This window comes from Rousettus aegyptiacus, unplaced genomic scaffold (genome assembly GCF_014176215.1).
Source record: "Rousettus aegyptiacus isolate mRouAeg1 unplaced genomic scaffold, mRouAeg1.p scaffold_m13_p_17, whole genome shotgun sequence".
Taxonomy (NCBI): Eukaryota; Metazoa; Chordata; class Mammalia; order Chiroptera; family Pteropodidae; genus Rousettus; species Rousettus aegyptiacus.
Window position 1 is genome coordinate 9,387,511 of NW_023416292.1, and position 23,863 is coordinate 9,411,373.

At 36.1% G+C, this 23,863-nt stretch overlaps 1 protein-coding gene across 3 annotated transcripts in view; it reads left to right on the top strand.

Annotated features, from left to right (window-relative positions):
* Window positions 1-20,851, top strand: part of RPS6KC1 (ribosomal protein S6 kinase C1) — a 130,950-nt gene extending 110,099 nt beyond the window's left edge. For all 3 annotated transcript variants that reach the window (XM_016166464.2, XM_036234497.1, XM_016166465.2), the window contains 3 exons: window positions 7,716-7,798; window positions 8,848-8,943; window positions 18,747-20,851. In XM_016166464.2, the coding sequence (XP_016021950.2) occupies window positions 7,716-7,798; window positions 8,848-8,943; window positions 18,747-18,857 (290 nt within the window). In that variant the 3' untranslated portion in view covers window positions 18,858-20,851. The remainder of the gene's footprint in view (window positions 1-7,715; window positions 7,799-8,847; window positions 8,944-18,746) is intronic.
* The last annotated feature ends 3,012 nt before the right edge of the window (window positions 20,852-23,863 follow it).

Consider the following 23,863-nt stretch of genomic DNA (forward strand, 5'->3'; position numbering starts at 1 on the left):
CAGTTTCTACGTTTGTAGCACATTTGATGTAATCATGTGCCTGGATTTCTTTGAAAAGGGGCAGGAGAAACCTTTAGTTATCTCCCAATCCTGTCTTCTTCCTGCCTTCAGGGCTTTTCAGCAATTTGTCCTTGCCATATGCCTTTTGTGCCAGAACAAACTGTAGTGGTCCCTGTGACCTGCAGAGGGGAGCGCTGGAAGGTGTCCCTCTAGTACCCCACTAAAAACCAGCACCATCTCTTGCCTGGACCACTGCAGTTGTCAGCTGACTGGCCTCCATTCTCACCCTGCATTTCATCTAACAGAGTGTGCTTTAGATAACATTTGAAACTTTGTAGCTTACCATGTGTAAAAGTGCAAAAGGACTTGATGTAGATCTCTATACTAACGAGACTTAAAGAAAATGAATGTGATGAGGGCTTTGTAGGTGCTTTGAATGCCTTGAATGAGCAGTGCTACCAAACAAGATTGATATATTTATTCAACAAGCGTTTGTTAAGTGCCTCCTGTGTCCTAGGCACTGTGTCTAGGAGCTAGAAATAAAAGACATAATTGGTATAACACTGACAGTTACTTTTGGAAATTTATATTAAAAAGGAGAGTACTCAAACAGAAGACATATACCACTGGTTAATTAGGACATTAATAGATTTTTAAAGGTGAATAGTTGTATTTAAGAATGGTGATTTACCAAGCTAACAAAAGGTAGGCTTAGCTGTCCCTTTTCTTGCAGTTTGGTTCCGTATTTTATTGGATACAAAAAAATTTCTTTCTTCTGTGTTTCTTTTTCTTTGCTCTTTAGTCATCAGCTGTAGTGGAAGACTAATGCTCAGCCCCTGCATAGAAAATCTTTATACACAGCAAGAGCTGGTGAGAGAAATTGACTAGAATTTTGTAATTCTAGTCCCTTTCAATTAGCAGCAGATGCTGTAGGAAAGACTGGAGGAGCACGGGAATAATGTTTCCACGCTCTAGCTGGCGTGGGTGCTCATTGCAAAAGAAAGATGTTCTTTTCCTTGGTCCAAGTATGTCACTGATGACAGATCAGGTTTTTTATTATTATTTTTTAACCTTTCTCTACTCCTACATAAGGCCATTAAATGAAGTCTGGCTCACTTGGAAGAAAGTTAACAAATTTTTGATCATTTATAACAGCATTTGCAATCTTATTGAATATTAAACACTTCATGGAAAATTCACTCTAGCTTTTTTTTCCCTGATACTTTGAAAGTATACATGGTATTTAATTTTAAGGTTTATGAGAATGTAACTTAATTTTTATATTGTCTTATTCACTGAAGATCTCTCTTTTATTCCAAAAGCTAATGTACTTTTGTTAGTTACATTTCTTTTCCAAAAGAAAGAGTTGGAATTCTTAAGGTCAGATATTTAAAGTTAATTTTTAAACAATATTTTTGGGGAAAAAAATCCTGTGGCATTAGAAAAAGATATTTACCCTCCCCCACCAAAATACACTTATTACTGATTATTATTTTATGTATAGGTCTGTGCCTTTAAAATTGTCTGTCATTCTGTTAGTTGAATAAAGTGCCATGTCATTTATGTGACAGTTTCTTCCAGAATTGAAATGTTGGTTCAACTATTACATAAACACGTATTTGCAACAGTTGCTGCTTTTTCATTGAGTTTCATATAGCCTCTTAATAACAGTTCCCACAGTTACTATAACTTTGAAAGTGAAAAGAAATGAGGCTTCTACAATTTTGTTTTTAAAAAAGTGTAGTTAAAGAGAACAGTTTAGGACAAAAATTTAAATACTTGTCCTCAATTAAAATAGAATTTCTCTATATGTGAAATTCTTGTCTAAGAAAAATCTGAACTTGATGTATTTCTTAGCATACCCTGGGAGGAAGATAGCAACCACGGAACATACTACTACCAAGAGGAGATTATGGAATTGTCTGGAGATTTTTGGAATGGGTGTGAGTAACTGTGTTATTAGTGTTAGTAGAGGTACATGGAAAGATGAGATGATCTGTGTGTCTGCTTTAGTGGAAAAACCAGTCATGTCACCAATTTGAAGGTGTGCCTCAATAAATCCATCAGGAAGTACATTGGAATGTGAGATTCCCTTGTTTATCAAGCCTTGTGGGAGTAATGTCTTTGAAAGAAGAGTGAATTCTGAATTTGGGATGTTGAGGGCGACACAGCTGCTTGAAATGCAAGATGATTCATCTTTATATCTTAGTAGAAAGGTCGATCTTCATTTAAAGCTTGAGTTTGAGACACATTTTCTAGCTTTTTCCATTTTTCTTTACCATTTCCAGCATAGTTTTAGCATTGTCTTTGGTTATTTTTGAACCACGTGTTTGACAGATCCGTGTGGTTTAAATTGTATAGTCCAAAAAGACAGGGACTATAGATAGTAGCCGTCATGGTTTCAGTGATGCTGGGATCACGTGGTCTCCCCAGTGTCTTTCAGACTTCCTCGAGTCTGAGTGGGTACTTGGCTTCTTTCCCTTCACTTCTCATACAGATACAGGCGTTTTGCGGTTCCCTGAGTCCAAGCTTTCTGTTCTCATGCTCCTTTACTTTTCAGGAGCGAGGCTTGCTATGGTTACAGTTTTGTGGTCAGGTTAACATTATTTTTGGCTATAAGAGAGAGACTTGGTAAACTCCGATTATTATAAGGAGTATAAAACTCTCTTATTCTGCGTTTTAGCAAACCCTTTGCAATATAGGTTACCAAGGAAGCATTATTTTTTTGAAAAACAACCTGGCTTATTGAAGAGTTCTCTGAGGTATTAAACATGAGTAAAACTAAAGTAGGCAAAACACATTTTATGTTGTGGTTTCGTTATTGTTTTATGCAGACTTGTTTATTCACGTGTGAAATAAAATAGTTTAAATCATTAGTATGACTCAGGAAGACTGTATATTGTACTAGAATATGAGAATTGATAGTGCTAAAGATAGACATGCAGAATTTTGCTAAACTGTTCTCACACGTTTGGTGTCCTTAAAAAATTTTGGATGATTTGAAATCTAATCTGGAGCTGATTCTGTGTCTCCATGACATTAAAAGATACTAATGGTTAGTTTTAATGACACTGATTCATTTCGCTTGCCACCGGGCCTCTCAGGGAAGGGGAAGAGTGAGGAGTGCTGGCTCGTGTTAGCATAATCCCACTCTTTGGGCATCTTAGGTTAATGGAGGGAAAAGAAGTTATGAGAAAGGCTCATGAGTGCTTTTGAAAACACTTTCAGGATCATAAAATTACAGGTAGAAAGAATGTTAGAGGTCTGGCTGTCCTCATTTTCGCAGAAGCTTAGTGATACCCAGCCAGGCTCAAACAGTAATAACGTAGCTAGAGCCCTGTCAATACATTTCTTTGACTCAAAGATAAAAATTCAGGATTCTTTGCTATTATCATCTCTTTTTGAGTTTTTGTGGGAAGAGTCTGAGAATTTGTTTGTCTTTCTGGGCAACAGCTTTTCCTGTCACTTTGCTAAATGCCTGTAGTCCCACTGCACTCGTGAGACTGCGGATACTGTCGTTTCATCCCGGAAATTGCAAATATAGAATGTAGGGCGGCGGGGGGGGGGGGGGCATGCACAGAACCTTAACATGTTGGGTTTTACAGGGAAAATATTTCAAAAATTGACAAAATATTGGTAAAAATTTATCTTTTAAAATGTGTTTCTGCTTTTTTCAGAGATTAAAAAAATTCAAGACAGGAGTTTAAAGGGATTTCCCAGCTTCACCATGTTATATTTTTAAAATTTGTTTAAAAAATTTGTTTGGTATTTCTTTATATTCTCTACTTTTGAAGTTAGACACATATACCTGACAGTTCACCTGGTGTTTGTAGTAGCTATCATGTAGCTTTATATGTAAACCAGTACTCTTGGTTTATGCTTAAAATTTTTGTATAGATTTTCCAAGTAAAGCAGCTTCAGAGCAGTGGTTTGACAGTCACACAACCTCAGGCTGCTTTTTAACAATGCAATTTCTGGCCATGTCTTTACAATTTTAATCTATGAATTAGAATTGGAGTTAATTTATAATGTTATATTAATATGATATAATATCAACATAATATAATATTAATAATTCAGATTGTAGCTCACTAGATAGTGTGACAGCCCATACTTGAAGCAGCATGCTGGTCATTATCTACCTATTAAGGACTCTGACAGAAAATTGTGAGGGATTTCAAAGCAGCGTAAAACCAATAAAGGAATATACCTTGTCTGTCTCATGAATTTCCTCTCAAACTTTTCTTGTCAAGTACTTCTGACTGTGGAGGTGATATGAAACAGGTACCCCAGGGGATTAGTGAAATATGATCCAGAAGTTCTTTTGAAGTCTTTTTATCTTGCAAATCAATGCAAATTTTACATTCTGTTTCATAATAGATCTGTGTTTCTTTTAATAGTAAAACAATATTTCACCCCCTTCCACAGATATAAAAATCTTTATCCTCAGGAAGATGTACTGTGCTTATCTGGTAGTTTTAAGGACCTCCGCCCACCGCTCAGCACACAGAGTGACACATTTCATGCCCAGTACACAGTCCCAGAAGTGATATGAGAAACAGGCTTTTGATGCCTAGGCTACAGTGGTAGTGACTCTTTGGGCCTTTTTGCTGAATTTAAAAGGAGCCTATATAAATTATAGTAGCCATTGATTACATCTTGTAGACTTAGTGGCCCTTTGCTCAATTCTAACAGGACACCTTTCTGAGCAGAGTCTCAGAGTATGGCTCAGGTTTAGTGCTCCTCAGGGCATGTTGTTAGACCCTGTAAATCCATCTCGTTAATTTTCACAACTTTCCCTGAGCTGATTGGGTCTGATGTTCCTCTTTCCCCCAGACACACAGATAACAATATTCTTTCTCTTCCAAAGTCACCTATCTAAGTAAGCTCTCCATAAAGTTGCTTGGAAATTTTAAATAACTCATGGAAAGTGTTAGACACAGTTCCTTACGTGTAGTAAGCCATCAGTGAATGTTAGCTGCTATTTTATCGTTGCACTCAACCATTATTGCAGTGTGTACCTACTGTGAACAGAGCAACAGATCATACACAGAAAGCAAGACCTGTTGGTGGCATATTCAGAACAGATGGCTGATCAGTCATTTTGGGTCTTGACTTGTGAACAGATAGCACCTTTATTATAAAAATAAGAATTATATTACTATTTGCTGCACAGTTAAAGAAAATGGAATAACTTAAATTCTTGAGCAAATTTATATTAAAAGATAAAACTATGCTAGTGGGAAAACTGATTTTAGTTTCACGTTATTTAGCAATGCAGCCAGGGCATGGACTTCTCTGGAGTACAGCCTAGTGCCTAGTTTGTGCTGCTTATGTGTGTTGGTTGAGTGAATCTGTTAGGTTGAGACCTCATTGTGGAGGCCTGATTATATACTTACCTGATTAAGCAAGATATTTGAATGTTATTTAATTGTCAAGGAGAAGCCATTTCAGAATTTTGAACAGGAAAATGATATATTGCTTGCTTTAGATGAAGGAAATATACAAAAGGTTGTATTTGATGACAGGACAATGGTAAATTTACCTTTCTAAAGTTTCTAAAAACAGACACCTTTTCTGAAGTTTTCAGAGCACACTTATGAAGAGTGGGGAGGGTGGGAATGGGGTGGGAGCAGTGTATTTAAATCAGCACTTTGAATGAGAGCCCCCAAGGAATGGTTCTTCACGAGAATCACTATTTTAGGAAATCCTTGGGTGTCAAAATTACGGAACTTAGAGCTGAATTTAACCCAAAGGCCCTCACATCTAACCCTCATTGGTAAATGAGATTGAGTGCATTTCCTAAGGCTCCTAGCCCAGACTCCTGATGCCTTGTCAGTCTTTCTCTCATGTATACATTAAAGTCGTGGGGGAAGCCATGGAGGTGAGCACTCAGGCAGGCCTGGCCTAAGTGCCTTCGTCTCCCCTGCTCCAATAAGCCTGAGTGTTTTCATCTTGTTATATATTTAAAATTGTACCATTTAGATATTCATGTAGGTTAATAAGGATAGGAATGAAAATAAAAGCCTCACCAACCCTGAGGCAAATTGCTTAAACATTTTATCATGTTTTCTCACCAGCCTTTAAAAAAAATACATACTTTTAAAATTAGAATTCTATTGTTTTATAGCTTGTTTTTTTTTTTTAAATTTAATATATCCAGACACTGACTTATATACTTAAACCTCGTATGACTACATCATTTTAAATGCTTATATAATAGTAGTGTATCATACAGATGTGCCACATTTTGTAAAATTAAATCTCTAGGTAGTTCTCAGTTTTTGAAACCAGCTGCTATTTTACAAGTGCAAATGGCTCTAGAAGGATTAGAAAACTTTTGGTCATTCGCACAGTAGTCTGCGTCAAATATCTGTGTTTTGTTTTTGCCACCTAGCTGAGAGCAGCTAGTTAGAGAATGGGAATTGTGATCTGGCGGGAAGCTCAGTAGGGAGAGGAAAGACCCGGGAGGGGCCTGTGTGAAGGTGTGTAGTTCTACCTACCTCATCTAAAACCCAGAAGAAGCGTGTGGGATATGGAAGTAGGTTGCAGAAATGGAGTAATTTCAGCATTTTGCATACGAATGGCTCTTTTTTTCTTTGGTTCACAGGACCTTTTCTTCAAGCATTAACGCTTATGCTGTTTTATGAGTTTTGTGGTTTTACACATAGCTTTACTAAGTACTGTTTAAAAGGCTGGGCACCTGAGCACCACTTCCAGTTACTACTTTCCAAGTTCCATCCTAACCGCTTAAGACCTTTGGAACTTTGTTATGAGGTGCGCGCTACCAGCAGACAGCTAATAAGTGTATTTTGTCAGTCAAATGGAAGTGAAAGGGCAGATTCGACAAGGCTTAGTGACTAACTGATTGTCTTTGGGAAAGAACAAGAAAGAATACAGGCAACAAGACTTAAGGGCTAAAAGCCTCAAAATGGTGAAATGAGTTTTTGCTGATTTGTGGAGAAAACTGAAAGATGAAACCTGAAAACTCACATTTCAGGAACTTGTGCTGCTAAGAGATACAGATAACAGATCACAGATAAAATCATAATTTGTCGATATTCTAAAAGCCCTTATTTTAGCCAGGAGTTTCAGTCATGGCTTAAAACAACATATCTATTTGGACTTCTGAATAACAAAATGGGTAAATTTGCATTTCGCATGCTCCTCTTCTAGTTGAAAACAGTTGATTATGTAGGGGAGGGATGGTATGATAAACTAGGTTTTAGTTCTGCTACTGATTTGCTGTATGACATTGGACAAGGCATTTCACCTCTCTGGTTTCTAATCTGTAAAAGGATAATTAATACTGGTTTAAATGACTTTTGCAGTTCCTTCTGAACCTAGGGTCTTTATTTCTAAAACAAAACGTGACCTCTGAGGTAGGGTTGGCTATACTTTCTCGAATTTGAAAAATTAAGCAAAATGCTGATCTAGTAGATTCGGGTAACTTAAGTATACCATCTTGAAGGTGTCCCTCTATCAACTAAAGAACAAATGTCTCACTTTAATATATGACTGCGTCAAAAAAAAAAAAAAAATGCAGCCACAGTAGGTGACCAAAGGGATAAGTAACTTTCAGGAATTTTGAAAGCCCAGTAGTATTTAGTATATGCTCTCTCAGCATTAAAAAGGTCACCTTGCTAATACATGTTAATTTTGAAAGTTTAATTGACCTTTGGAATTTTAATATCAGCCTTTTTTGGTGTGTGTAGAGGTTGGAGCAATCACCGAAGAAACCGAAGCCTGTGATTGGTGGAGTTTGGGTGCTGTCCTCTTTGAGCTGCTCACTGGCAAGGTAAGCAGTGACCTGGGCGTTTAATGAGTTTACCCAGATGCTACCTTGATTTCAAATTGAGAACATTTAGCCTTTGCCTTTAGTTTTTAAATCAGAGACTAGGTAAGAAAAATTTTGAGATTATATATTTATAGAGTGAGTTTATTTCCTTTAAATTTCAGATTTAAAGGAAAAATAGAATTGTATTACATTGAATAAATTGGTGGTAAAATTCTGTTATGTCATAATGTTAGTGCACAGTAAGATATAAGACATTTTTCTCTTCATTTCCTATGATTCAGTTTTTGCAGAATTAAATATGTAAGGCTCAAGTCAGGATGTGTTAGAATTCTCTGGGTGTTTTAAGCATCATTTCTCAAGTCAGGAGGGAATTCTCATTTTAGAAAATTAATGTAGATATTAAAAGTGACATCTTTTTTCTCAAACTGAATTTTTCCTATCTGTTCTAGCTTAAGGACAGAATTTATACTCTCTGATCAATAACTTTTAAGTAAGATGTTTGAGGCTAATAAACTTTAATAGAATATTGTGCAGATTGTCTCCTGGGAAGAAAATAGAGGAGACGAGCAGTCAGCCTTTTGTTAAGTCGTCTTCTGCCTTAAATATCGGTAATACTGAACTCCCAAGGTTGTCTTGGAATTCACAAGTCACCTGTACATACAGTTTAACCATAAAGTGCAATACATATGTAAAGTATTATTATTAACAAATTCTAATCTTTGAAGGTTTTTAATAACATTAAACAATTTTAGAGATATCAAGTCCCTTTTTAGTTTTCACGTATAATGTTAGCTTTCATATTATGAGCCATTTTCTTTGTAAGGGAAAAGGTCTAGTACCATAAGCTTATGATGTGATTTTGCTGCTTGCCTTCATTCCATAGCCTCAGAGCCCTTGTCCTAAGCCCTACTTAGGAGGTACTGTGTTGATTACGACACCACTGGTTAAGATGGTCATTGAGCTTTCTGTACTCGCTGTTCATAAATCCTGTGATAGAACTGAATATAATGTTATTTGAGATAAGAAGTATACCTGGTTGACTGTTTCAGACTCTGGTCGAGTGCCATCCAGCAGGAATAAATACTCACACTACTTTGAACATGCCAGAATGTGTCTCTGAAGAGGCTCGCTCACTCATTCAACAGGTAATTTAATTGTCCTATTGGCTAAATATATTAAATTAGCAGAACCCACAGTTCCAAAACCTTAAAGAAATTAGTTTTGGGCAAGAAAGACTCATTACTAATGAAAAAGTCAATACTAATACTGTATATCTTTGGGCTTCTGCTCTTACCTAAGTGTTGTTGAGGTCAGAGAAAGCACTTAAAGTTTATTGGTGCGAGAATTTTTTCCCTGGAAAATCCGAGTAATGTTTAGTCAATTCCATATATTTGTGTAGGTGTGAGATTTAAGCACTGCTTTTAGCTTGCCTGGTGCTGCTCTATTTTTGCTACTACATTTTGTAACCATATATGACTATTTTCAGGCTTTAATTTATATTTACCAACTTAGGAGTGGGCTGCTCATGTTGCTCAGGAGAGAGGTGGTGGGAAAGCTTGCCCGGTTTGATTCCTCCTAGCTTCATCCATGAATGGAACTTGGGCATTGGTGTCAGCTAGTGCATTTCTGGTGGCTTTGAAGAAAGAGACTATTGATTATTAAAGTTCAGTCCCCCAGAGGTAGGCTTGGAACTCTGGTGAGCTTTTTAAATTGATTCCTAACATTTAAAATGCCTCTCTAGTTTTGAATAGTGCATTCGGTGAGTACGCTGAGGGTTGTCAGCCTTGTGGTATACAAACTCACAGCAAATCAGCAGTAATTGTCAAGCCTGGGAATATAAAGGGAATATAAAGGGAAAGGTTATTTTAAGAAGATTGAGAACTAAAGTTTTTGTTTACTGAAACATAAATTATTTTTTTAATCAAAGAAAATGATGAGGATTAATCACTGGTGCAGTGGTGGTTTGTGTAAGGAAAGTTTTTGTGTAGTGTGTGTGTTTGTTATTCTTGTGGAACGTTAGATTTTCGTCATGGCAGGGTTGCATGTCGGGGGATAGCTAGGTGGAATGAACAGCTTCAATATAGGAAGGATTCGGAAAGACTCACTTTTGGAAATCAAAAAGTTTTTAAAATTTAGAGTAGAGGGATGAATATAGGGACAAGTAATGGTAGTAATAGAGCGTGGAAAGATAACTTGGGGTTCTCTCATGGGGTTCTAGCATCATGAACGCCAGGATAGGGTGATAGGATTTAATTCAGTAAAAAATGGCGTTTCGGTGCAGAAGAGTGAAAGGATCAGAATTGTGCTTCATGAACATTAATTTTCCCAGAATTTGTAAAATATAAAAAAACATAATCAAGTTGGAAATAACTGGGATGAGACTACCCTGAGCACTTTGCAAAAGGATTGAGAGATAATGCAAACATATATAAAACATTTCATTCTAATGAGAAAAAAGACAGCTACTCATTTGATTTTATCTTACTTGTTGTGGCACAAAAAGGTAAATTCAAAGTATTTTTTGGTGAATAATTTAAGGAAGGCTAGCAGCTGCCATTTTTGGTTTCTCTTCCTTAAAGAAGCAGTTATTATTATGTAGCACTGAGAATAGAATTTTCTGCATCAATTTATAAAGGTCTGCCATTTCTGTATTTGTCAGAAATTATGTTGTAGAGGAGACTAGGCTTAAAGTATGGTAAATCCCCGAATACAGACACGTGGAGCTTATGTAGTAAATCAGCATTCTGTCATTGGCCAGCCTAAGGAAACTACCACTCATGCTGAGGAAACATCGTCAGGAAAGGGAAAAGGGGTCTCTTGGCGTGATTAGCAATTTGTCATTTTTACTTTTCCTTTTCCACTACCTCACAAGTCAGAGAGGTCATTTTAAAAAAATCACAAAATGACTTCTATTGAGATCATTATTCTACTTTGGGGAGATTTTTCCCTTCTTTGGTCTGTCATCTCTTTGCTTCTTAGATTTCATAATCCCCTGGACCCATGGTTCAATCATCTCAGTCAAGTAAACATAGTTACATTTTAAATGCAATTTAAAAAAAAGATATTTATATTTTGCAAATCCTCAGAGCATGTATGTTTGTACTTCCCAGTGTGCATTTAGTTAATTATGACATAGTTACTTTGTCAAGATATATGAGAAAAAAAACCTTCAAAAATTTCTGTGGGTTTATTGCTCAGCTTCAGGAGAAAAGAGGTTGGCAGTGACTATCTTGGATTTGCCACCGGTTGACACATTCTCATAAGCAGTAGGGTCTTTGCATGATCTCTCTTGAGGCCTGGTGTAGTATTTAAAATGGCAAAATATGCAAGATAGTCATGAGTAAATTATACTTTTGCCTATAGATTTACACTTGCAAATTTATAGGAGAGTCCATGAGCTAAGTAAATTGACTATAGTAAAAATCAAAATATGAATGTTAATTGACATTTCATGATGAGATCATGTTTTGGAAAGGAGGCGGAAAAGCCAATTGTAACAAAGAAGAAAGAACTTATATGTTTTCTGAAATAGCAACAAAATATGCTATCATTATAGTTAATTCTTTCCAATATTTGACATTTTAGATTTATATTAAAATGCCTGATGCCATCTACATTTCAATTAGTAGACAGAAATTGTCTGATTTTAAAAATGCATTTGATACATTTAGAAAATTCTTATGATTTTTTATAATAACTTTTCTCTTAACACATTTTAGCACCTTCTAATAGAAAAATTCTTTGAGCAGTTAGCTTTAATAAACATTAGTCCTTTTGAATGCTAGATACAATGATTTCAAATGAAAAGACTGTGAGTGTTGTCTTTTGAAGTATATGCTTCACTCCCCTTGTGGATTTGGTAATATCAAAGTGAAGTAATAGATTCTTGGCATTCTCAAATCACACACTCATGAGGTAGTGTAACATGTGGTTAAGAGCATGGATTCTGGAGCCGTAGTGCCTAGGTTTAGACCTTGTCTTTCTGCTTCCTACTTGTATGATCTTAAAACAAGTTGTTGAATTTCTCTGAGTCTCAGTTTTCTCATCTATAAAAAAGAAATAATAGTAGCTATTCATAGACTTGTGAGTTAAATGAATTAACCTATATTAAGCACTTAGAATAATACCTAGCACACCATAAGTGTCACATAAATGTTTTGTATTATTATTATTGCTAAGACAATATTGAAGGTCCATGACATATAGTAATTTGTAATTTGATGAGATACATAGTTGAATTATAGGTCTGCTAATGTTAAGAATGAGGCAATTGCGATCCAGGTGAAAAGGTCTCAAAAATTAGTGGACTGTCACATTATAGGAAAACAACTGATATTTTTTTTTATACAAATAATTGAATGAATGAATCATGAATAAGAGAAAAATAGAAATAAAGGAAATAAGAGAAGAAATAGAAGTCATGGTTAAATTTGAATGGTGAGATTTCCTAAATGTATAATACCATTAATGCAAAGAAATTATTTAAATATTTCAGTTACGGTTGACTGAATTCCATGGAAAAAAAATTACTTGCTATGGGAATATTCTCAAATTTGAATGATATAGTCATATGAGAAAATTGGCAAATTCTTTTCTCAAAAAGGAAATTATACAGTTAGACAGAATTGGCAAAAACAACCATCTCGGTGTTCTGGAAATTGATCAGAGGGATACAACAATCTGAAAAGTGTTTGTGCTTAAAACCCATGGAACTGTGGGGAAGAACAATGGGACTCTGTGGCATTCTTTCCTGGGGTTGCTCCCATTCTCTCTTCCCTGCTTGGTCAGTTACGAGGGTTCTGTCAGATTGGGGCACACTGTGAGGACCCACCTTGAAGCTTCATGCCTTTGCATAGGATCAGGGAAAGGTCTCAGTGGGAAGTAAAAACCAGGGCAGACTTGAAAGTGGCCTAAGTTTTGACTGTGTTCTCTACCCATATAAGCTTTGGTGGCTGAGATATTTGTTTGTCCCTGCCACCCACTTTCCTCCCCTTAGGCAACCATCAGTTTGTTCTCTATATCAGGGGTCTTTTTCTGTTTTGTTTATTCATTTGTTTTGTTTTGCTTTAGATTTCACGTTGAAGTGAAATCATATGGAATTTATTTTTCATTGTCTTACTTATTTCACCTAGTATTACACCCTCTAGGTCCATCCATGTTGTCATAAATGGCAAGATTTCATTCTTTTTTATTGCTGAGTAATATTGTATAAATACACACCACATTTTCTTTATCTATTCATCTGTCAGTGGACCCCTAGATGCTTTCATAGCTTGGCTATTGTCAATAATGCTGCAGTGAACACAGGGGTATATATATCATTTAAATTTGTGTTTTTGTTTTCTTTGGATAAATACCCAGAAGTGGAATAGCTAAATTGTATGGAAGCTCTGTTTTTAATTTCTTTGAGGAATCTCTGTACTGTTTTCCATAGTGGCTGCACCAATTTACAATCCCACTAACAGTGTACAGGGCTTCCTTTTTCTCCACATCCTTGCCAGCACTTGATATTTGTTGATTTTTTGATCATCTTCACTCTTGACAGGTGAAGTGATATCTCATTGTGGTTTTGATTTGTATTTCTCTGATGACCAGTGTGATGCTGAGCATCTTTTCATATGTCTGTTGGCCATCTGTAAGTCTTCTTGGGAAAAATGTCTTATTTAGTTCCTCTGTCCATTTTTTAATGGGATGGCTTTTTTTTTTTTAAGGGAATGTTAAGTTGTATGAGTTTCTGATATATTTTTGATATGAACTGCTTATTGGAGTCCTCATTTATGAATATATTCTCCCATTTAGTAAGTTCCTTTTTGTTTTGCTGATGGTTTCCTTTGCTATGCAAAAACTTTTTAGTTTGATGTAGTCCCATTTGTTTATTATCTTGTTGTTGCCCCAGGAGACATATCCAAAAAAATATTGCTAAGAGCACTGTCAAAAGAGTTTACTCCCTGTGCTTTCTTCTAGGAATTTTGTAGTTTCAGGCTTCACATTTAAGTTAATCCATTTTGAGATTATTTTTGGAAATGGCATAAGAAAGTGGTCCAGTTTCATTTTTTGTGTGTATCTGTCCAGTTTTGCCAATACCGCATATCGAAGATACTTTCTTTACCCCATTGTATATCCTAGCTTACTTTGTTGTATTTGAATATACCCTCTTTCCAGTCATTGGTTGACCACTAAACTACATAGACACAGAAGTGAACCGTAGGACGTCAAGCTTTAAAACAAAAACAAGAAAGAAAATAAGCAGAGATATCAACAGCTGCTTGTTAAAGTAGGGTGGAGGAAGCAAATGTACAGATTTAGGTGAAACAGGTTACTAAGCAAAAAACAAACCATCTAACAGCAATGATAATGGTCTTCGTTGGAAGAAAATCAGACTCCAGAGTTACTAAAATGTATTCTCTAACATGCCCCTTTTCCAGCAAAATATAAGATATGCACAGAAACAAAAAAAGTATGATCAATATACAGAGGGGGAAAAAGCTGTCAATAGAAATTATCTCCAGGTGTCCCCACATTTTGGGTTTAACAAAGACTTCAAAGTGGTTATTATAAATATGTTCAAAGAACTAAGGGAAACCATGCTTAAAAAATTAAAGGAAGTAAGACAACAGTGAATCAACAAATAAAGATTCTCAATAAGGAGATAAAAATTATATATTTTAAAAAGAAACAAAGAAATTCTCAGGTCGAAAACTATATAATTGAAATGAAGAATTGGCTAGGGGAAACAAATTCGTTAGAGTATCTCAACAGTGAATTTGAGACGGTGAAGGAAGAATCAAAGAACTTAAAGATAGAACAATAGAAATTATCCAATCTGAAAAACAGATTTAAAAAACTGAAGAGACATGAACAAGGTTACAGAGACCTGTGATACAATATCAAATATATTAATATGTATACAATGGGAGTCGCAGAAGGAGAAGAAAGAGGGAAAGGGGCAGCAAAAATGTTTGAGGAAATAATGACTGAAAATGTCTTAAATCTGATGAAAAAACATTGATATGCAGCCAAGAAACTCAGTGAACCTTAAGTAAATACAAAGAATACACAGAGATCCACATCTAGACATATTATAGCTAAATCAAAAGACAAAATCAAAGAGGAAAATTTTGCAAGCAGCAAAAGGAAAACAACTCTCATATATAAGGGAACATTAACATTAATGTCACACCTCTCTCCAAAAACAATGGAAGACAGTGTTAACTAGACTTACTGCAGTGATCACTTCACAAAATCTACAGATTCCAAATCATTATGTTATATACCTGAAAAATATAGTATGTCAGTGTTAACTCAATAAAAAAGAAAAAAGCCAAGACAGAAGACAGTGAAACAACATATTCACAATGCTGAACAGAAATGACTGTCAACCAAGAATTCTATATCCAGCATAATTATCCATCAAAAACTAAAACGAAGTAAATTCCCCAATAAAGACAGAAAACTAGCAGACCTGCCTTAGAAGAAATAATGCAGGAAGTTCTTCAGGCTGAAGGGAAACAATATTATTTGGTAACTCAAATCAATAGGAGAAAAAGGAAGAGCCCTAGAATGTTAAATATGAGTTAATAGAAAAGACTAAATACATTTTTCTCATTTTTCTTCTGAACTTTAAAAAACTCATAAGATTGTGTCAAATAATAATTAATACACTGTACTGTTGGGTTGATAATATATACAGATGTAACATATATATGACAGTAATAGGGCAGAAGGAATGAAGCTTTGGTGGAGCAGAGTTTCTGCATTTCATTGGAATTGAGTTAGTATTAATCTGAAGTAGATTGTGATATATAAAATGTATATTGTAATCTTTACAGCAACCACTAAAAATAGTAAAATAAAATTGATAGAGGATTCGAAATAGTACCATAAAAAGTATTTGACACACAAAAAAAGGCAGTAAAAGAGAAAAAAGACAGTAGATGTAGAAAACAAGTAGCAAACAGCAAACGTAAACCCACTGTATCAGTAATTACATTCAATGTGAAAGTCTAAACACGCCAAACAAAAGGCAGAAATCGTTAAATGGGATAGAAAAAGTAAGACCCATGTATCTTTTGTGTATGAGAGACACACCTTAAATTCAAAGACACAAATAGGTTGAAAGAAAAAGGCTAGGAAAAGACAAACCATACAAACAATAACCATAAGAGAGCAGGAGTGGCTATAGTAAATACCTGACAAAATAGCTTTCAAGACAAGAGACTTACTAGAGGCTAAGACAGATGTTTCGTAATGATAAAATGGTCAATACATAGAAAGATATAACAAATATAGTTGTGTTGCTCTAATAACAGCCTCAAAACATATGAAGCAAAACCTGACCAAATTACAGGGAAAAATGGGCAATCCAATAATAATAAATGGAAGCTTCAATACCCATTCTTGATAATCGATAATCAGCAAAGATATAGGGAAGACTCAAACATTATCAAACATCTCTAACGGACATATATAAAACACTACACAGTGATTGCAGAATACATTCTTATCACATGCACATGGAACATTCTCCTATATAGATCATATGATATGCTATGAAATAAGTTTCAACATCAGTAAAGAAGAAGGGTCTCAAAAAATCTCACCTCGCACCTTAAGAAACTAGAGAAAGAAACTAGAGAAATTATAAAAAGGAAAGGAAATCGAAAGTAGGCAGAAATCAATGAAATAGAAAAGAGAAAAATAAAAGTGAAGTTGGATCTTGGAAAAGATGAGTAAAATTGGGAAACGTTTAGCTGACTCCAAAATATATGTGAAAAGGCAAGGGACCTAGAATATCCAAAACAATTTTGAAAGAGAAGAAACTTGGAGGACTTAAACTACCTGATATCCACAATCAGTGTAATTACTTACTTACTGTGTTATTAGAGCAAAGATAGGCATATAGCTCAATGGATTGAAATTGAGACTCTGAGAATAAACCCATACGTTTATGGTCAATTGATTTTTAATAAAGATGCCAAAATAATTTGATGAAAAAAATCTTCTCAACAAATGGTGCTGGGAAAATTAAATAATTACATGCTAAAACCAAAACGAACTAAGACCCTTACTTCGTACCATATGTAAACATAACTCAGAATAGCTCATAGACCTATGGGAGCTAAAACTGTAAGAACTGTAGAAGAAAACATCGAAAATCTTCATGACCTTGGGTTAGGCAAATAGTTATTAGGTATGGCACCAAAAAGGAAAAAATTGGTAATGTGGGCTTTATTAAAATTTAAAACTTTCGCATTGGATAACATTAGTAAGAAAATGAAAAGACAAGCTAAAGACTGGGAGAAATATTTACAAATCATGGAACTTACGATAAAGGACCTGTATTCAGAGTATATAAAGAACTCTTATAAATCAAAAGTAGACAATTTATTACAAAAGCAGTAAAGACTCACCAAGAAAGCTAATAAGGACATGAAAAGATGTGCCTGTCATAGTCATTAGGGAGTGCAAATTAGCACAATAATATGAGACCACTAATGCCCACTAGGTGGGCTGTAATGAAAAAGATAGACTGTATCAGGTGTTGTTAAGGATGCAGAGAAACTGGAATCTTCATGCATTGCTGGTGAGAATGTAAAATGGCACAGCTACTTCAGAAAAGTCTGGCAGTTTCTTAAGTAGCTAAACATTAACTTACCACATGACTTAGCAGTTCCATTCATAGGAATGTCCATAAGAGAAATGAAAACATGTGGCCACACAAAGACACATATGTGAATGTTAATAGCAATTTTATTCATTGTAACCTCAACCTGGAAAGTCCCTGTGTCCATTATATAGTGAACAGATTAACAAAATGTGTTATATCCGAACAGTGGAATGCTATTCATAAATAAAAAAGGAATGGATTGTTGATATCTGCTACAACATGGGTGAATCTCAATAACATTATGCAAAGTGAAAGAAAGCAGCTGCAAAAGACAACATATTTTATGATTCCATTGACATAAAATATCCAGGAAGGGCAAGTTTATGGAGACAGAAAGCAGATCAGTGGTTGCCTAGGGCTGGAGATGGAAGTGAGGATTAACTGCAAACAGCATGAGGAAACTTTTTAGGGTGATCAAAGTGTTCTAAAACTGGATAGTGGTAATGCTGCTACAACTCTTAAATTTACTAAGAATCATTGAATTGTACATTTACAATAGGTAAATTTTATACTATATAAATTATCCCTAAGCAAGGCCGTCGAAACAAAAACTTGAAGATGCATGAATATCTCAAGCCACATTTTTCTAGCACGCCTAGGGTCCACTAAAATTATATATGACTACTTCTGTTTTCCTACACTCAGCAGTTCCGTTGCATGTAATAGTATTAACTTATTTTATACATGATTCCTAATAATGAAGAACTCAAACATGTTTCGCTCAGTGGATCTAATTATTTCATGTGAGTCAGCTATTCCAAGAAAGTGACTTTGGAATAAGAATTGACTAATTCAGACTTTAGGTAAAGCTTAGTCCCAGTGCATATTTATTTATTTCACTGAAAGACTTACTGTGCCTTTGAAGCTTTCTAATCATGAAAGGAGTAACTGGACCTCTCAGAATTTGGCACAATATCAAATTAATGTCACACTGTACTTTTGGAATAGGAAATTGATAAGTTTAACTCTCCTACAAAACTTGAGGATGCATGAATATCTCAAGACACATTGTACCACACAGTGTACCCTAGGCATGCTATCTGAGGATGACAGAAAGAAAGTGAGTTACTCAAGGTCATGTTTCAAATCAGTTGAAAAGCCATAAACTCAGATGTCCTTCATCACTTCATGGCTAGAGTGATGGGGAGACATAGCTTCCTTTCAGGAAAATGTAGTCAGTTGGTTGTCACTGGGGTTGAATTTAGAAGTTCTTGCATATACTTTTGTTTTCCTTTGATTCGTTCGTTGGATTCCTCTTAGTCACTAAATCCTCTTTTTTAGCTCTTGCAGTTCAACCCTGTGGAGCGTCTTGGTGCTGGAGTCGCAGGGGTTGAAGATATCAAATCTCATCCATTTTTTACTCCTGTGGATTGGGCAGAACTGATGAGATGAACACAACGCAGGGTTGTCTGCACGCAGTCTGAACCTTTCTGGAACAGTCGTCTCTAGCACAGAGGCAGCTCTGCCTCGCAGGCACTTATGAAGCACCAAAGCATTGGAATAAAGACCTTAGAGGAAATGGGGGAAGAAAAAGGCCTAAAGAGAGTAATTCCTTTATAATTAATGTCTGGACAAGATATTGGCTGCACTTGCAAGGGGCCGTTACGTACGAACTGTATTTTATCTGCATGTAGTGCTGCAGATGAGTTGTAAACCCCACTGAAAAGGAATGCCCTCCAAGAACTTCCCCTGATAAGAAACTTCAAGTGTAGAATTAAGCATTACTTGAAAGGAGGACCTTTACATGGCAGCTAACCATGTTTTCTGCTAACCAGGATTGGTTTTTATGATCAAATTAATATTGGCTTCATGAATGATGCCATCTGTGAAACCTAAAAAGCGAGGAAAAAAAGAATATACACGCCACGTTTGACAGGAAACATGGATCATGATGCCATATAAGTGATGTATGTCGAATGTGGTCCCAGATTGTTTCACGCCTTCAGAAGTCCACATGAGAAGAAAACACTTCATGACGTCAACTTTATACACGTTTGGTTGATACTGCTTACCGAAGGGTTCACATGAATACTCACTCTGTCCCTCTCTTCAGCCTTATCTTTCCACTTCCTAAACCCTTTGCTTATACCCTCTTATCCTCTTCTTCCTACCCCTGCTAATACATATGCAACAAAAAAGGGAAGGGAGTATTTATTTACCCAAATTGTATCAACTTAATGACTAAGAAATCATGATGTAAAATAAATGTGGTAAAAATTGAAATCTCTCCTTCATTTAATTCCTGAAGATTTTTTTTTTCTTGTAGAAAGGCCTCTCATCCCTTCGTCTTGGAATGTTAGCGATTTCTGCTGCTTCCCATCCTTGACTTTCTCTGAGGTTGTCGGCTGAGTGTACTGAGAACCAAAGGGTCTCATTTAAATGGAATCAAATAGCAATCCCATCTTATTACTTATAGTGCTGGGATTTTCAGAGTTGACCTCCTAATCTACTTGACAGTATGTAGAAAGAATATGAGTATTTACATGTCTCCAACATTTGTATTTGTTATTTCTTTATGTTGCTAAGATAACTCCTTTAGTCATGTACTGTTTACAACAATTTACAAACATTTTAAAAGTGTACATTCTTTTTTTACCTTTATCCAAAGAAGAGAGAATAAGGCACTATTTCCAAGTTAGGTGCCACCAGAAATAACGAAAGCTTTCCGTATGTTTTAATCCTTTGTGTTTTTGAGATATGTGTGAGAGCCTACCCCTATTCTAAGAGCATCTGTACAGCTTCCATCTGCCATCGGCCAGGTCATCCCATCAGATTCGATGAGAGCAGAAAATGATTTAGTGAAACAAAGGAAATCTGCAAGCATTTTTCCTTTTGCTCTTATCCTACTCCCCGTTTTTCCTTTTCGGTTCCCTTATAACCTGAACCCCAGCTGAAGGGCTGCAACAACACCAGGATGGGGAGCAGGTCACCAGTTCATTCAAGTTGACATCACTCCCTGGAACTGGATTTCAGCTCACCAGCCTCCTGGCTTCATAACAGGAATTCATGCAGGTGAGACCCAAGAATGACTTCCTGCGTAGGACTGGTAGGAAATCTGCAAGTGCTTAGAGCTGGCCATCGCAGAGCTTCCTTCCAGAAGTGCCCTGTGACCTGAAAGCAGGACTTCACCACGAAGGTGGAGCGCCCAGTCCTCCCACGTGGTTTTGGTCCTTTTGGATTCAGAGGATGGCAATGTCAACAGATGGTTGCCGTGTGAATGTGCTGACACCATTCTGTTGCTTTGATTTCTCTCTCTTTTTCTGTATGTTTGTTTGGAACTTGTACTTAATTTAAATATGTCATTCATTATCGTGGTGGACATGAATTATTTTAGTAATAAACGGAGGATAAATGGCTTTGGGTTGATGAACCCAAGTCTGTTTTTATTTGGTGGTGTATAATTATTATTAGAAATAATATTTCTAATGCTGTGGCTGATACTGTTTTTATGTTTGCTTGTTTTTGAGCATGTCATATAGGTCAAAATCATAAAAGAACTTGCCACTTAGTATTTATTTCTCTTTTTTTTTGGTATGGTAAAATATACATAACATAATATTTACCATTTTAACCACTTGTAAGCATACAGTTCAGTGGCATTAACTTCATTCACATTTTACTCACCAGCCACCACTGTGCACCTCAGAACTTTTTAATCATCCCAAACAGAAACTTCGTACCCATTAAACAGTAACTTCCCATTCCTTGTCTCCCAGCCCGCAGTAACCGCTATTCTGCTTTCTGTTTCTATGAGTTTGACTCTTCTACTAGGTGTCTCATATACATGGAATCGTATAATATTTGTTCTTTTGAATCTGGCTTGTTTTACTTAGCATAATGTTTTCATTATGATGTACTATATATCAAATTTTTTTTTTTAAGGCTGAATAATATTCCATTATATGTATAGACCACATTTTGTTTAGGCATTTATCTGTCAGTGGACATTTGGGTGTTTCTGCCTTTTGGTTGTGAACAGTGTCGTTTGAACACTGCTGTACAGACATCTGTTCAAGTCTCTGCTCTCATTCGATTTTACATTTTTATAGGAAATTACCAGTGTCATTGACTGTTATATACTGTGCTCTTAATATGAGCTTTCCCAGCAGGTTGCCAGTAACATGGTGTGTTGCCACCTAGCTGAAGACATGATATGAAAATCTACCGTTTCTATTTCACATATGAGTAAGTTAAGCTCCTTAAGAGTAAAAAGGAATGCCATCATTTGAGCAGTTTGTTTTAACTATGACGCGAGTTAATACTTTTTGAGACAGATCTTTTCAACTTGTTTGTTATAATAACTGAACTCTTGATAATATATTTAAATCTGCCTTTTAAATATTTTTAAATGGCTATAATTCTTATGTTTTGACACAAGCTTTTTCTCTCCTATCTTATTTCAGAATCGTTGTGGACCAGGATTGAGTTTTGCTTTCATATATTGCTTATACTGAAGAGTATTAAATTTATAAGTAATACTCATGCTATGACCAGTAATATCATATTAGGACCCCACACATAGTTGAAATCACTGGCCCACCATTTAGGAATCCAAATAGAAAGAAATCTGACTGTAGCACTGAAAGGCTCTTTGCATTTCAAGGGGTGTCTTACAGCATCTTTATTGGACCGACCTAGGGATTACTTTATAGCAAAGGCCAGAGGATAAGATAGATGATCTTTCTTAGAGTAGTCGATTTAACCTCTGGTGTGTCTAAATGCTCTGAGTAATGAAGCCTGGTATTTCAGGCTCTTTCTCTGAGGATCAAGGAATGTAATGGAAAGGCTTAAGAGTGGTGTCCTGATCCCATCTCTCTGACTGACTAGCCTTTTAACCTTAATTGAGTAACTATCCTAGACCTATTCCCTCACCTGTATAGAACAAACATATGATGGACTTTCTGTTTTTCAGAATGAACTAATTTGATAAACCAACAGAGTAGAAAGACAAGGTTAATGAAAATCTTAAATTGGTACTTAACTATTTTCCTCTAATTATTTTTCTGGTAATCCCAGGCACTTACTTGGGTTGCTGCCACATACCCTCTCAGTAGCATAGCCCTTCGTGGTTATGTGATTATAAAAATTATAAATAGAATGAAATATTAAAAGGTTCGTTCTCAGTCAGCTCTACACTGGAGAAGGAGAGTTAAAGGTCCAGATAGAAGTATGTAGAGGTGCAAGGAGGTTAGGACACACCTACATTTGCTCAGTTCTTAGACCTTTCTCAATAACTGTGATGCTGTTCCTACCCTATTGCCCTCATCTATCATGTTTTATGTGTTTATCTGACTCAGTTCTTTGGCAGGCATAATCAGAGTACAAAATTGATACTTTCTGCTTCTGTTTAATGCAGAACATTAACCTCTACCAGTCTAGGTAATTTGGACTTTTGAGTATTTGATGTCTACCAGCTCATTTAAAGGATTTCATGTTAAGTCCTTATTTTGAAGGGTTACTACCTGGCAAAAGCTGTGAAGTCAGCTATTTCTAAAGAAAGGTGTACATAGAATAGCAGTAGAGAAATGGGAAACCAAGTGCTACAGGTTTTTGTGACTTGGCATCGCTTATTCTCTCAAGGACTATAAATAGGAAACTGAAGCACACGCTTCCTTTTGATGAAGATTTACAATAGTGGTGATATCTAGTCAGATGATATAGCTTTGCGTCTTTTGTCCCTGTCATGTGACTTCTTTCCAGGGAACTCATTTCAGGGAGAAATTGAGGCAGAGAAAATTTTCGGAGGTGTAAGAAAGGAAATTGAGGTGGTCTAGAGAAATGAAGCAGGGCCCTTGTCAGGTGCGTTAGCCCAGGTTCCTGGAGCAGTTGAGAGCCTTCTTTGTTGAGCTAGATTTAAAGTCAAAGGAGGTTTGATGAATGTGAAGGGACTCGAGCCTGTTTCAGTGCTAAAAGAGTGACCACAATGCGCTGTTGCCCTTATCACATGGAAGAGAGATAGATATATATAGATATATTCGACTCCATAGCGACATAGAAAATAAGAAGAAAGGGAGTTATACTGTTGGCAAGACAAAAGAAAATTTGTACCGCTATTCAGTTTCTCAGAATTGTCCTGGAAAGAAAATGGTATAGTCGAAGGATCGAGCTTCAGCCAAAAGTTCCTGAATGACTAAGAACACTTTAAAACTGAACTTTCCCCCTCACCATGTGCTCCTACCGTCCTCTCGTTTCTTCTCCTTCCTCTCTTCCTCTTCTTTCGTCTACCTTTCCCCCACCTTATGCGCTTCACTGGTCACTGAACAAAAGACGTGGTTCCTGCCTTCAAGGACCTTATGAAACTTGAGGGAAAGAAAGCATAAATAATAAGTAGGTCAGAATGTTGCGTTACAAGGGACGGGTAGAGTGTGGTGAGCGTACAAAGGACAGAACCGAGGGAC